This window comes from Cynoglossus semilaevis, chromosome 5 (genome assembly GCF_000523025.1).
Source record: "Cynoglossus semilaevis isolate Cse_v1.0 chromosome 5, Cse_v1.0, whole genome shotgun sequence".
NCBI lineage: Eukaryota > Metazoa > Chordata > Actinopteri > Pleuronectiformes > Cynoglossidae > Cynoglossus > Cynoglossus semilaevis.
The window spans coordinates 15730426-15745572 of record NC_024311.1 but is presented as its reverse complement, the minus strand read 5'-3'; the positions used below and the strand labels follow the sequence as shown (position 1 = coordinate 15745572).

The 15147-nt window shown below is 39.1% G+C and overlaps 1 protein-coding gene across 2 annotated transcripts; it reads right to left on the bottom strand.

Moving 5' to 3' along the window:
• Window positions 1-1179: 1179 nt before the first annotated feature.
• On the bottom strand, window positions 1180-14952 carry stk33 (serine/threonine kinase 33). Of its 2 annotated transcripts, none has more exons than XM_025055837.1 (14): window positions 14457-14952; window positions 9186-9302; window positions 8578-8691; window positions 8326-8430; window positions 8008-8146; window positions 6414-6499; window positions 5731-5818; window positions 5048-5123; window positions 4853-4965; window positions 4659-4744; window positions 4504-4576; window positions 3932-4098; window positions 3655-3747; window positions 1180-3388 (listed from the first exon to the last, which is right to left on the bottom strand). In XM_025055837.1, exons 2-14 carry the CDS (start codon window positions 9300-9302, stop codon window positions 3221-3223), a joined length of 1425 nt encoding a protein of 474 aa, XP_024911605.1. In that variant the 5' UTR covers window positions 14457-14952; the 3' UTR covers window positions 1180-3220. The 2 variants fall into 2 exon arrangements, with proteins under 2 accessions (XP_024911605.1, XP_008308992.1); XM_008310770.3 differs by lacking the exon at window positions 14457-14952 and adding an exon at window positions 14407-14435.
• Between the last annotated feature and the right edge of the window lie 195 nt (window positions 14953-15147).

The following is a 15147-nucleotide window of genomic DNA, read 5'->3' as shown; positions in this document are numbered from 1 at the left end:
TGTGTGAAAAAATGAAGGCATCCTGGTTCGCTCCTGCCACTTGGCCATACGTTCGTATCAGTTATTCTGAGGTGGGGAGGGGGCTGAGGCTGTTGTCGTGATGCCACCACATACATGAACACATGGGTTTCCACACACAATGCAAACACTGAAGGGGATCAGGAACATCAGCATGTTTGATGAGCTCCCACAGATAACGTCTCTGCAACATTTCCATGACATTGTAGCTGTGTTACCTCATTACCACAATGTCACAGCAGTGGTGTGATGATGTTGTGTTTGGGCGGAGGGTGGAACAGTGTGGCACTGATGGGCTGGAGGGGGTTCAGCTGCAGGTATCTGGTCTTTGCAGATGAGCTGATTAATTAAAGGAAGCTCTATTAAGGTTATTGAGAAGCACCCCCCACCCTCTTTTCCCCATCAGCCCCTCAGTGCCTGCTCATTGGATAAAGGTGAATGGAGCACAGGGGACAGGAAGCCTCCTTGCCGCCTTTGACATTACCTGGCATGTACCTGCTTCACATGCCTGCGACTCTCGCCACAAGTGCCTCTTTGCAGCCCACCTCTGCTCGTGTGACACTCTCCCTGGGCTCCAAAATGGAACTGCAGTGTTTTTAATCCCTCCTGCTCGTCAACCCACCCACCCTTACTTCCATCTGTCACCAGCACGGCTGGAGGAAAAAAATGGGGGATGGTTCTGAAGGGGAGTGAAAGGGGTGCATCCCCTGTTCCATCTCAACGAATTTTCTAATTTCCTTTGCCTCCGTGCTTTGTCCCAAATTCTTGCTCTTTCACCTACTCTGCTGGCCTTTTTTCTTTTCGTCCTCCATTACGCCCACACACTTCTTCTCTGTTGTTTTATTTGACTAAAACGGTGGACCTGGGTTTGCTCCTGTTGTGTTTTAAAGCGGTACCTAATCCCATCACGCCAGGAATTGAAGTCACATGTGCTCCTGTTCCATTATGTACAAGCTTCGTTATAATTTGCTGTAGGTTATTTTACGCCTTTCTTGTCTCCACATAATTAATTAAAAGACTGGAGTGAGACAATGAGGACCATATGCTGAAATCTCCCAAACGAAATTAGCCATACATGAGGTTATTTAAACAGACTTTATGCAAATCAAGTGAAGTTATGTAAAGAGACGGGGGTTAATAAGCCAGATGAGTCAGAGTTGGGTTTTTTTTTAATTATTATTTATTTTCAAACCTTCCATCAAAAGTGACATCTTTATAGTGAAAAGAAGTGAGGCCTTAACCAATTATTTAGTTTGAATAAAACACTGAGACAAAAACCGTTCATTATATTCACGCGTGACAGGTTACATGGAATGTTTTGGTCACAGTTTTGATGGGAAGTGACTTAAGCATTCATTTATAATTACACATCATCATGCACAAAGATTACAGCAGGTAGGAAGCTTTAAGTATAATGAACTGCTGTCAGCTTAACTTCAGGACAAGAACAGCCCCATCTGCTGTTTCTGCTGGGCTGAAGTCAATCACAGGCAAACTTCATGTTTCAACGTGGCTGCAGTATTTATGGCAAGCAGGTGAAATTGAAGATCATTTAGAATTTGTTTCATTTTGTAGTGTAGATCAAACAAATCATAATGATCAGAAATATAAACCAAGGTGAATATATGTACATGTACATTGTAGACATAAATATATGTCCATATATGTGGGTAGAAAATGTAGTCATACAGTCATACAAAAACAAAACTGTGAAATCAGCAGATCTGAACACAGACACAGCTAAAATGGAGCCTGGTCATGAACACACACACACACACAGTACAGTTTTTGGCACTTATTCACTTCAAGATGCAAATGGTTAAAATTGAAATTCAGCCTCTCTGTGTGTTATGCTTGGCTACTTTATTGTTGTATCTGTGCTGGGGATTATTCTCTATGTAGTGGAAAAAAACCTGTGTTTGAATGGCAGTGCCCTCAAAGTAGCTCCTACAGCTTTCAATGGCCTCCAAACCAGATTAGCCCTGCAGCTGCCCCCACCCTCGCCCGGTCCCAATCCTCTGCATTCACATGGAGCGTAACCAGTCTGTGTGACACTTTCTCTGTTTTGACACTGAGTGGATGCAGTCACTGCATCTCGGGCAGTTTTTTGGAATTGAGAGGTCAGAGCGGAAAAACGAATAAAAGAAAGGAGAAATCCCTATTGTTGATGACCGTGTTGTGTAGTTGTAGTTTTTTTGCAGGGTCTCCTGGCTTTGTTTCAAGTTGTTTCATGTTTGTTTCAATATGCAAACAGTTAGTGTTTTTCAGCACTATCGTGACAAGTATTTAAGATGACAAAACAAAATGAAATAGAAAAAACTAGTAGCTCTAGGTCGTAGGAACACGTTTTTTTCAGAGCATGAATTTGCGTAAAAATAAATCCACATTGAATTTTAAATTATTCAGATTTTGGTGATAATTATTTTTATGTTGTGAAAGCATAAATTACTTTATGAATAATAACATCCTACATTGTCCTGGTGCTGCCCTCATGTATGTATGTGTATATATATATATGTATTTATACATATATACGTACATACACATATATGTCAACCTATATTGCAGGATAATCAAACTATATTCACAGTTCCCCCTACAGTCCAGGTAGGAGGAAAATACATCCTCTAAAAATCTTACCTTTGACTTTTGTTCCTTTCTGTATTCACATATTCTTAGTCACTCTAATCAAGGTTATATTCCTTATAAAAATGTTCTTCTTAAAAGTACTGCAAGAGCACTGAGGCGATTTTATGCCACTTAAAACACAACATTTGTTCCTTGGCATTTTTCTTAATTATTGGCTGTGCAAAAGTACTTGTGTCCAGTGATACATCCAGGACAACCCTTCAGAGCAGGAACTCTTCCTTTGGCGTGAGACACCGCTAAGGGTGGACGCTAGGCTGCAGCAGTTTCTTCTTCTGCGTACTGCAGCTGTGGCGATCACCACAAAGGCTCTCTGATTCACAGTAGTTACATTCACATCAGTCATAAATCACACAGTTACATAAATAAACAAGCAGTACATAAAAAGCATGTTTATCTAACAAAATGTTCTCCTGGTGGAATGTTTTTCTTTTGTATCTTCAGTCTCCTCGTACTCTTCTCTGTAAGTCATTTAACTCAGTGAATGACAGACTCTATTCACTAATACCTACTGCACCCTTCTTAAGAAGAAACCCGGCTGGGAACAGGAATACTGCTACATGGGGACTGGAGTCTTTCTGGGTCCAGTCCTACTTTTAGCAGAGGTTGATGGTCTCTGGCTGTGAGAAGCAGGTTTCTGACCTGGGTTGAGCTCCTTCCTGCACTGAGGCCTGCACTGCTTCACACTGGTCTGAGTGTCTCTGTGTTTCACAGAGGGATGAGGCTGCAGTAGACAGATTCATGGTCACACCAGTAACACTGACATCAAATTAATTAAAAAACATATCTAAAATATTCTGTATTAGATAAATATGGCACCATCTAGTGGTGACTGAACAAATAGAGCACTGAGGCATTTCAACACTCATATTTTAGTATGAATTGTTTTAAATTCAGTTCTAACAATAAATAAATTGCAGAACATATTTTATAAATTGATTTTTTGATAAAAGCTTTTTTTTTAATTGAAGTTAAAAAGGGCGACAAAACCTTTGTGGTTGTTGGTGGTTGAGACAGTTCCCAGTTTTCTGAAATATTTTTGCACTCGTCCAGCTGGAAGGTAGATTCTCTGCTGCATGTAGTCTTCAAAAATAAAACAGAAATACACATTCTATCTACCTGTGTGCTGGACAGTCAGCATGTCTAAAGCCCATGTTATTTGTTGACCACACAGCATGTTTAAAGATACATTTAAGAGGTGACTGATCATTTCATCGAGATTTAAAAACGGACAGATTTTTATGTTATCCTAAAAGTCCCATCTCACCTGTTTGTTGCATGTGAACTGTGAGTAGAATCCACTGCCTCTGTCCACGCTGATCTTAGAACAGCTCCTGCAGTCCTTTTTGATTGAATCTGTTCTGGTCACCACGGTCAGGTCCATGTTGTCCTCAGATGAGGAAGAAAGAGACAAGTTCTCCAGAGTTTGTGCTCCTGGAAAAAAGAAGAAGAAAAAAAACAGTTTAATAAATGTAGATAAATCAATTTGTCTTGTTCGTTTGAAAAGTAGATCCAAGCTACACAAAAAAGTGTGACATCCCTAGACTATAAGATAATCAAAATATTATAATCCCCAAATGATTATTTTGTGAGACATTTAGGCCATATCATAGAAAAAAATGATTCAGAGGTTCAGCTAAGGTTAAACTAACGCAAGAGATACAAAAAAATGAGTAGGAAATGCAGAGTTCATGCAGGGAAATAGTCTAGAATAACATGACATCAAAGAAGGGGAAAAAAACAAACTACAGGCTCTAGGCAAAACATTTAAACTCATCAACAACAACTCATTGATTAAAGTAGCCAATACACGACACTGAGACTTCGTTACTGCCTTACTTTCTTCCTCCTTCCTGTAGTCCTGCATCATAATCAGCACATTGGAGGGGATGGCAGGGACATCAGTGTCGCCCTGTTGAACAAAGACCACAGAGTGACTTCTCACGTGACTCTGCTTTGGTTAATGAGTGCAGCCTGTAGAATCACTTCCTTACTGTAATCCATGGGGTTTCCAGCAGCTGTTTGGGAGAGACTCTGTAGGCAGGGTCCACCTTCAGGAGGCAGGTCAGCAGATTTTTGGCTGCAGAGACCAACTCAAAACAATGAGTGACTTTGTTAGTAACAATCTGACTGCAAACAAAAACAAATGCAGGGCTTTGACATCACTGCGATGAGGATAATAGTCAACCTGCATCACTGACTGTGGCCCAGATTGGCTGAGTAAATGTGACCTCTTTGTTCATGATCTCCTGGAGTAAATGGGACTTTGTTTTTGACACGAACGGAGGCTCCCCACACAACCTGAGGCACACACACACATACACACATAAATGAGTAAACAATTTTATATCTACAGTATGTGTTTGTATGCAGGTTTACTCACAGCATATACATAATGACTCCTATGCTCCAGGCATCGCACCACTGGGTGTAACCTCGATCGCTCATCATTTCAGGGGCTGAAAATAAAATTTACATTTTGATCTCAATTATTTTGAGGTTGGGAAAATAATGCAGATCCCAAACAAATAGACATGTCACCTCTTTCCAAAGATGTCTTATTTAATACCAGTCATGAATATTTTACTGAGGAGTTTAAGATGAGAATTTCAAGATTAACGTCCCCCCTTTAAGCCAACCAATGAGGTGCACAGGTGTACTTTTACGGTAAACTTGAAAAGGAGTCTACACAGTAACCATGTCCCATCTAGGTTGAAATGACCAAACAAGTTAACACTGAGTGGTTTGACAGTCATGACATTTTCAGTATGAATAAGGATATGTATTAGAAAGAATCTAATGTTATTCAGCACTTTTCACAAACACCTCATGTTTATCTTTGTTCGAGTTTTTTTGATTCATACAGAACAGATCCTCACGACTGTACAGTTAGTGCGTGTGGATGTTAAACCTCTATGTGTAGGATTTTCAGTGTCTCTCAGTAACCCCTCCCTCCACCAACCCACCCACAGAGTCCACAGATTCAGTGGCAGATGGCAAAGCATGTGGGTGCATCACTCAGTCAAACCTATATCTCTGGCCCTGGTCATCTGTGTGGTGTCATACCCATATAGATGAGTGTCCCACAGGCCTCCGTCATTATGTTCTCAATCCCAACACCACCTGTTTGCACAGATAATCCAAAGTCTGCCACCTACAAAATGAGAATTTCTCATTATCGATAAAAAAAAAACATTAATAAGACTGAGACGCGGTGGAGACTGTTGATGATTTACTCTGCAGTAATAAAAAACACAGACATTACTGAAAACACAAATGACCGGCTTCTGTGAAATGGCCGTGATTCATCCCGTGCCCTGGCAACAATTTCTAACAACATGTACAGAACATGAATGTTTGCATATGTGCATGTGTACGTGCGTGTGTGTGTGTGTGTGTGTGTGTGTGTGTGTGTGTTAGAGACAAAGAGTAAAGCACAGAGTCTGCAGTGCTAATGTTGTGGTCCAGCCTGGCAGTAGCTCACACATCAGGTGTCTGCCTTGGCTGCCTGTCAATGTGCGACACACGCTGTGCCCGGCTGGTGATGTGTTTAGGGACACGTTTAAAGGTGTACTTTCAAGGAACACCAAAGGAGGTCTGTCATAATGAGGTAGTGTTTTTAAAGTCTCTACTAAATACAGAGAAGAAAAAGGAAAGAAAGAAAAAACTGTCCATCAAAGCCGTCTGTAGTCCGACACAGACTATGAAAGTGTGATTAAAAGTTTTCAAAGTCTCAGTTCCCGTCTTACCTTGATATTAATCCTGCCACTATCCCCTTCATCAGGATCCTTTTTCAGCAGAATGTTTTCAAGTTTCAAGTCTCTGTGAACTATGTCTGTAGGACAGGAGTAGAATACAAATTTCAATAAAATAGGAAATCTTTTTTTATTTAAAAAAAGAGACGATAATTCCACATTTCTTCTGAATGTAAATGCCATAGAACAGAAGTGAACCAGTACAAAATGAACCACCCTGTCGCCAGCATTTCTTCGAATTAAAGCTACAAACGGAGCTGAGCCACACAACTGAACAAACAAATAAAGCAAACAATCGCAGCAACTTTAAGCCAAGAGATTTTGTTGAAACAAAATTATTCTGGATACCACAAGCCAGTGTTTCATTATTAGCATCGTATGTCCTTCAGAGCAGAGTAGAAGAAGTAAATAATAGATTGTTTTCCCATGAACACCACCTGTAGTCAGCGCTGCTACGAAAAAAAGATTTATTTAAATTAGTCATTAACCATTTGAAATAATCCTCTTATTCTTTCATAACCGGTAAGCACAGATTTCAACCAAATAAAGCATTTTTCAAATTAAACTTCACACTTCAGTAATAATGAGACAGTTTATTAGTGTTTTTCTGCAGGCAGATATTTCTTCTTGTCATCTACGCTGCCACTTCCTTCTGTTTAAAAGTTAAAGTTGTAGAATTTAATCATTTTGTCAAACTAATAATTTGAATTAAACGGTGGGCTTTTCAGGGTTTCCAAATAAACGAAAGATTCATACAAAAGTTATCCGATCTGTCATTTTTAACGGCGTATGCTGATGGGTTTATCTGCAAGAAATATTATTTGTGTGTCTCTCTATTTTTGGGTTTTCTCTTGCAAGTTGCCTGTCAGGTTCTTTTTGGGAACACAGCATCAACCAGTAGAAGGAAGACCCAGTGACAGGGTCTAATACAATCTACAGGAAGACAACTGTATTGTTGAGTTCAAACCATAGACCATTCATACCAAAAAGACGTATCTACTGTATATTATTGTCACAGGATAAAGTTGTAAAAAAAACATGATGTTCATATAGGTTGACTAAACACACTTCACAGGATTTGGACTTTTTTTGATCCACAGTACTGATATATTTAAATATGGAAAGCCTGTACAGGCACTTTATGAGATGTAACTGATAACAAATGGCTGTGAGGTAAGTAGAGCAAGCTGTCATCTTGAGGCTGTCAGCAATTCTGTTCTACTACGCGCATCTGTCAATCACAGGTTTAAAAAAAAAAGAGCGAAAGAGAGAGAATGCAGCTTTAGTGGGAAATTCTCAATGACTGGGCAGAAAGACTGTTTCACATACTGTCTTCCAGGTATTTACTACCACTCTGTGATATCATCACGTGTTTCACGTTGTATTGATTGGCACCTGGTCATCACAGTTTGTATTCCCTTAACTGGGATCTGATCTCTTTTTTTGTTCTTTTACAAACTCCACGTTTCTTAGTTTTAGTTTCCACACCTGTTTGCTGCCTGTGTTTAAATGATGTATTGACAAAACACTAGAACACTTCTGACTTCGAATTGATTTCAATACAGTCCAAATGGTGGACTGATGTTACCTCTTTTGTGCAGGTAGACAATTGCGTCAGCCAAGGCACAGATTATATGTCTGGTCTCGTCCTCTCCGAAGAACTTTTTCCGCCTCAGCAGCTGCTTAAGATCACCTCCTGTGCATAACTCTGTAACCAAATACACAGTCTGAAGAGAAGCAGAGAGACAAATAACATGTCACTATATGCATGTGTGTGTGTGTGTGTTTAATAAAAATGCTTATGAAGACACAAAGTAGTTGGAGATTATGACATGTCGCACGCATCGCTTGGATCCCGCTCTTTTTAATTAGGTCTGCTTTGGGTCTTCTGACTTGGGGACCTCACCCGTGGCGTTTCATAGACTTCCTTCAGATGTATGATGTGAGCATGATTCACTTGTTTGAGGATGTTTATTTCCTGCTCCAACATCTTGACTTTTGAACTTCCCGCCTGGAGCAGTAGAAGATAATTTCATGTTTATTAGCGAGCTTGTGTGTATATGTTTTTTCATAAAACCAGGGAACAAATCATTCTTTTCAGTTGTTTTACATCAACAAAAAAGGCAGACTCTCCCCCAGAGAGGCCACACGTACTCACCACTGGTCTGCATGCCTTTTTAATTGCCCAGTACGTCTGGGTCTCAGTGTGTGTGGCCTCATAAACAACTCCAAAACTACCTTGACCTAATTTCTTCCCAAATTCATAAATTTCCTAAAGGGAGAGAGAAGAAAGAAAAGGTTGGAACATGTTTAATCTGTACTTTTTGTCAGTGAATTCATTTTGCCGCACACCTGAAATCTCCAGTACATCCTAATTTCAAGCTCTCTGAAATAACTGAAAGTTTTCTGGTCCCCTGGAGCTGCACAATATAGTATTTCTAATCAAGTTACAAATGATTAAGTTGCTGCTGCAGCTCCTTCAATCTCAGGTCTAATTAACTTGATCATTATCTGTGTGCATGCAAGGCTGAACACTGGCTGCTCTGAATTTGGCAACGGGAGAAGTCAATGTCCCAGTGAGGGTGACGGGGAGGTGGAGGTGCAGGTGGAGGAGGGGTGATGGATGCAGCAGCAAAGTGAAGTCTGACCCTCTTCACGTGCAGACAGATTGTACTACAGAGGTCAAACATGAGTATAGGTGACACGGCTGGCGACTGCACCACAAAACATGAGATTGTGAAAGGATCGTGTATCGTCACTCCATACCCTGAGTTCAGCATCACTCTTCAGCCGTATTACAGGCACGTCCCTCTGCAGCGTGTACCTGCTGTTCCGGGAGGAAACCACCTCCATGACAAATCCACTAACATCTGCTTCTGTCATCTAAAGATGGAAGGAGAGAGCAGTCATTATCGCTGTGACTCTGAGCATCAACACATGGAGAAAAATAGCTCGGTGATGACAACCCTCGAACGTAGGTTATAAAGTAAACTGGCTTTTTAAATACGGTTTGAATATTGCTACTACTTTTTAGTCCATTGCTTTTCCTGTTGTATCTTTCTCATGGATGCAGGGTCACCAAATATATTTGTCAGCGGGTCAGAGCTCCTCAGGACAAACACCCCGGGGCCATACGCTAAAAAAAATGATATAAATGATGTTTATCTTAGAATCCAACTGTAGGCCAGATTGAAACGTTTAACGTGCCGGAATAAGCCTGAGAGCCGCCAGTTGATTATCACTGCCCTATATGGTTCTGTATTACAGGGCCACATATAAAGACAAACAAATCCCTTATGGACAAATACAAACTATTTATGAGAACAGTTAACCAAAAAGTTATGGCTGGCATCAACCGAGAGATGTTCTTGTTGTAAGGCAAGAGCCATAACCACTCTTTCATCACAAACCCTACAATTGGCTGATGGACTGATTCTTATCCTGTAGGTTATGACCTAGTTTATAGGACTAGTGTAATATTTGGACAGGTTTAGACCACAGTAATTAGCAAGGTAAGAAAGAGACAACGTTGCATTTACAGAAATGGCTCCTCCTACTGTAGTTGTTCTGTAAAAGTAAAAGTAGAGCTACAGAAAACACAGCTAGTTTTTACTTGATTCATGTCATGTACACATTTTCATAACAACATTATCATTTTAATTAATAGTTAAAATCGTGAAAAATTAAAAAAAAAATTGTGCTTAGTTTGAAGTCTACACAGTGTCTTGCTAAGATTACTTGGAATTCACATTTATGTTCCGTCATAATTTAGTTTGGACTCTATGTTTGCTTTTGTTTTGTATGTTTATAAGGGGAGCAGGAAAATAATGGAAGCGTTTCCCAAGCTCACACCACTGTGTCTCCAGACATCATTTCCAGGAACTTGGATTAAATCAAAAGGTCTCAGGCTTGGACCTCGAGTCCTGCTTTCACCCCGTGTCACTTTCTTTAATCACAGCTTTATGACCTCACTCCTATCTCTGTCTGAGCCCATATTAACTTAAAGCACAATTTACCCAGTTTGCACAACGGTCTCTAAAGGCAAATTAAATGTAAAGCAATTATCAAGTGATGACTGGGAGCAATGAAGTGGATCCAACACACACAGCAATTAATTATTAACAAGGAAGCGGTGTCTTTAACCTCTTTACTCTGATGCTTTATTTTTGCCCAGACAGGCCTCTCATAACAGGCCTGTCTCTCCCATTATCTCCTGTCTATTCTCCAATCAAAACGATTGTGACAGCCACTGGAAAATTCCAATCACCTCAATCACAGCTCATTTGTGGGTGTCAGAGGCTGGTGATGAGTGTATCACTGGGGACTGGAGGAAGTTGTCACACCTCCAGTGCTTGGACAATGTTTTTTCACGAAAGCCTCCAAACCCAGAAAAAAAACAACAACATAATCCTGACATAGCTGAAGTCCCAGTGAAAAAGACGGAACTCCAAATGTTTTGTACTGTGTGTTGATGATTTAACTGTAAGTCACAAAAGATGACCACTGATACTGACTTCTGTCTACAGCAGGGCGGCGGGGGGGGGGGGGGGGGGGGTGGGGAGGGTTGACATTTTTTATATATATCTATAATTCTGCACCTTTAAAATGAAGGTATAAATATATGAACCTCTATAACATGTAGCATGTGTGTAGCATATAGATGTTTTTATGCCCACAATTTTGATGTTACCACAGTGTTAACATAGGTGAGTGACATAGATACTTGTGTACAGTATGTGAGTTCCAACTTACGTTGAAAATTGAGTTATTTTGCACAACAGAACTCCAACCGAAGTAGAAGATTCCAAAACCTCTATATTGACTTGTTCAGAGACGCGTGGATGTCAGGAATGTATGCTTCAAGCCTGAACTTTTCAACTCATTTTCAATCATTTTAACAGTTTATAATAATTTACTGTGCAGATGTCCTTCAGCACAAACAGAGATGGTCTATACATGCTGTTAGCGTCGTTTCACAAAGACTGAGCCACAAAGAAGGAAGTAATAGGAGCCAACAGTTCAAGCCCAGACTTGTCCCACTTCTCCTTCATTACAACAGAGTGCAGTTTTCTGTCTTTACATTGACGCGTGAATAAATATACGTTGAACCTAACGACTGGGAGAGTGCAGGGATCTGTCAGAGAACAAAGAGTCACTGTGTTTTGGGAACAAAGAGCTTTTCTGATCCTGTCAAACACCTTCTCCCTTCAACCTGCTTGTCTTTCATTAACTCGAGGTAAAGTGTATTTACATGTACTCCCATCCTCAATGTCAACAGTACTCTAAACAAGCCCCTGGATTTTTACCACCCACAAGATAAGGATGACAAACAAAAGAAAGAAAAAATATTATTGAAAAAGGTATTTTCCGTTCGTATGTATTTTCTGACATTTAAGCTACCTTTTAGCCATTTACAGTAGGGCTAACGGTTGGCTAAGGTAGCAAGTAGTAAGTAACAATTGGTTTAGGGACTTGTCTGATATTTGGCCATATGTTTTTGCCAACTTTTAGCTATTTTGTATTTACCACAAATTATTAGTTGCTTCTTTCTACTTTTTAAAAATTGTTATTTTTCTAACACTATTTTCTTCTCTACTGTTGAATTACTGGTTTTCTTTTATTTCAGGCTGACTTTAGCCTAATTAGATGTCAAGTGGGCCAGACCAGTACAATCATAACATAGTTACCTATAAATACCAATAAATCAATGTGTTTTCCCCGTTGTTTTTGTGCAAGTTCAAGTAAAATCTTTATATTTAATGAAATATGAAATGAAAAAGTGTTTGCACAAATACAAAAGAAAGAAGCTTTAAAGGTATTTGGAACTGAAAAATATACTGTAGTATTCCACTTTGTAAAAATGTATGGAATTGTTTGAACAATAGGATTGATCTAAAAAGGAAAAACCTTTGGTTTCTTTATTCAACGTAAGATGCACAAGACAAAGCAAAAATGTTTAGAAGATCTTATTTTTAATTGGTTAATAACTGGATGACTGTATTTATTTATTTACAGTCTGTAGATTCATAGATGGCCATTTACACCTTATATCTTTGTATTCATTGGAAGGTGTCCTTGGGTGACAGAAAGGTGCCTATGAAATAAAATGTATTGTTATTATTATTATTATTATAGAATTAAGTCCTCTCTTGAAATAGAATGACATTTTCTCGTGTGGCTCACACTCTGACTTATTTATTGACAGCTTGGCTTTGATGACAAATGATAAACTTCACAGTCCTAATGAAGCATGGAATTACATTACCTGATGAGGCAGGAAATTACATGTTTAGAATGCAAATCTGGAACCCATTCAATTTACTAGGTTATGTAGTGAACTCAAACACTATGCAGAGAGATTATCAAAACTCTGGGCCTAAAATGTAATTAAATCATTAAAGAATAAACAAATCACAGTTGATGGTCTATGTATCTGAGAAAATAGGAGGAAGTCCCAGTTCCTTTTGCAACACAAAGCAAAGCTGTGAAGTCCTTGTAAAAAAAAATAATAATTTAAAAGGCCTGTGCAAGAATTCCTTCTGCCTTCAATGGTCATGTTTGATAAGTGTCCAGGCCAAGAAAACATGCTTTGCCAAAAGCAAGCACAAAGATCAAATTCTGCTGTTTGCTCTGAGCACTCCACGTGTTGCTCTGAGATAAGGGCCAACACATTTGAATTTTTTCATTGGTTTAATCCTGGTTAAAGCTAATCTCTACCCTTGCTGGGCTCAGCTTGGAAGAGCCAGGAGGGCAAACATCTATTTAAAAAAGTGGGACATGGCAGAAACAAGAAGACAATCAGTTCACTTCAATGACAACAGAAGTCAGCACATTGGTATCAGGACACAGTGTCGGCACCGTACGCTGCAAATCATCGTACAGTACGCACGAACGCAACTGGAAGGCACTCAGGACAAAACATGTAGGGCTAATATTATCTCTGTGGTTTGTATTGATGAACAGTAAACATCTCATTAATAACAGCAGGCTGGCAATGAAAAGGTAAATGATAAAAGTAATTAGCAAAAAAACATGATAGTCAGGCAAAGCGCCCCCTAGAGGTCAAACTAGGAATAAGGACAGTTTTGATATGACATGTATCAGTCTTATATTCAAAAATTGTGGAAGCAAATATCAGGATTTTTTAGGTAAACTGGGCTGAAATAACAATAACAAATATAATAACAATAACAACAATAATAATAATGATAATAATTGAGCCCCTTATTTACGTGAGTCTTTGCAACCAACACAGGCTGCCACAAGAGGCGCCATTAGGGATGTGTGGGAATTGAACCCAGGACTCTCTGCTCTCAGAATGTTATATTAAACTGCCTCCAAAGAATGACTTTTGGACTCGGTGAAAAGCATTAATTTCTAAACTTATACTAACACTAACTAACACTAACTTCTTTAATTTAACAGATTATTAGTTAAAAAAACACTATTTTCTCTGTTAAAGATACAACCAAGTTGATGCACTACCGAATGTTGTTTTTGTTCCATTTAAAAGAAGAGATCATACTTTTTTATGTGATGAAATGTTAAGTCACATTTCCTGTCATTAATCATTTCAATAAGATGATTATCTACTAGGTCTCTCCTGCTTCAAGATGAACAAATCTCAGAGACAGAGTGGAGTTTAAGCTCACCCACAGACCACATGGTGTCTAACTATGAGCGAAATCATGATTAAGAAAAGAGAAGCCAGGCTCTGCACCAAAGTGGGACAAGGGACACTGACTAATTCTGCTCCTGATCAGGAACAAATGAGTCAAACCGTCTCTTATTAAAACGTGAGATCACAGACATGAATTCATCTGAGGTTCCTTCCATTTACTGTGAACACGTTGCCGTGGCAACGCAAACGGTTGCATAAACGTTAATTTTAACTTCTGTTTCTAACGAACGACCGAGGTAATTTAAAACCGAGGTAAAGTCTTGTTATTCAAGAGGTTACAAGAGGAGAGAAGAAAAACAATGTTACCTGTCAGAGGAAATCATCCTTAAACAGAAAGAGAAGAAAAACAATGTTACCTGTCAGTGGAAATCATCCTTAAACAGGATTGTTGGTTGTTTCTGCAGCTATGGACAAAAATTAACTTTTTCACTGGGTGCGTGGGTCAGTATGGAAACCCACAAAGGACAAAAGTCAAGATGTACACACAGCGTTAGTCACCAGGGGCGTTTCAGCATCTCAACGCCCCCTGGTGTGATCTTTGACGTTAATGTACATCGCACGACGAAATATATTACAGTGTAATACATGAACAATATCTTGAGCTTGATTTATATATTACAATATTTATATTTCAAAATGTGTTTTTGTTATGTTTGTTGTTTTTATTTATATTTTTGAACAACCCGTTGTTGGTGTGACAAAATATTGGTACCTTTCTAAGGACCAGTAAATATATAATATAAACCAAGTGTATATACTGGCTGTTGTGTAGAATTATAATATCTGTGCAAAACCATCAGCTTTAATTAATCAAATCTGGTCATTACAGGATATGTGGTCTTTTGTAAATAACTCTTTACAAAAGGAAAAACAGCAACAACAAAAAAAAATCTACACAGCTATAGCAAGCAGATGCTGTTATCTGTCTCCATCTAGTGGATACAAAAACTACACGGTATGTCGCTTGTCTGTAAAATTCCCAGTTATCTTTATCCAATACTTTGAATAAAGAATAAAGGGTTTATTTTCTGAAGAAATAAAATGCAA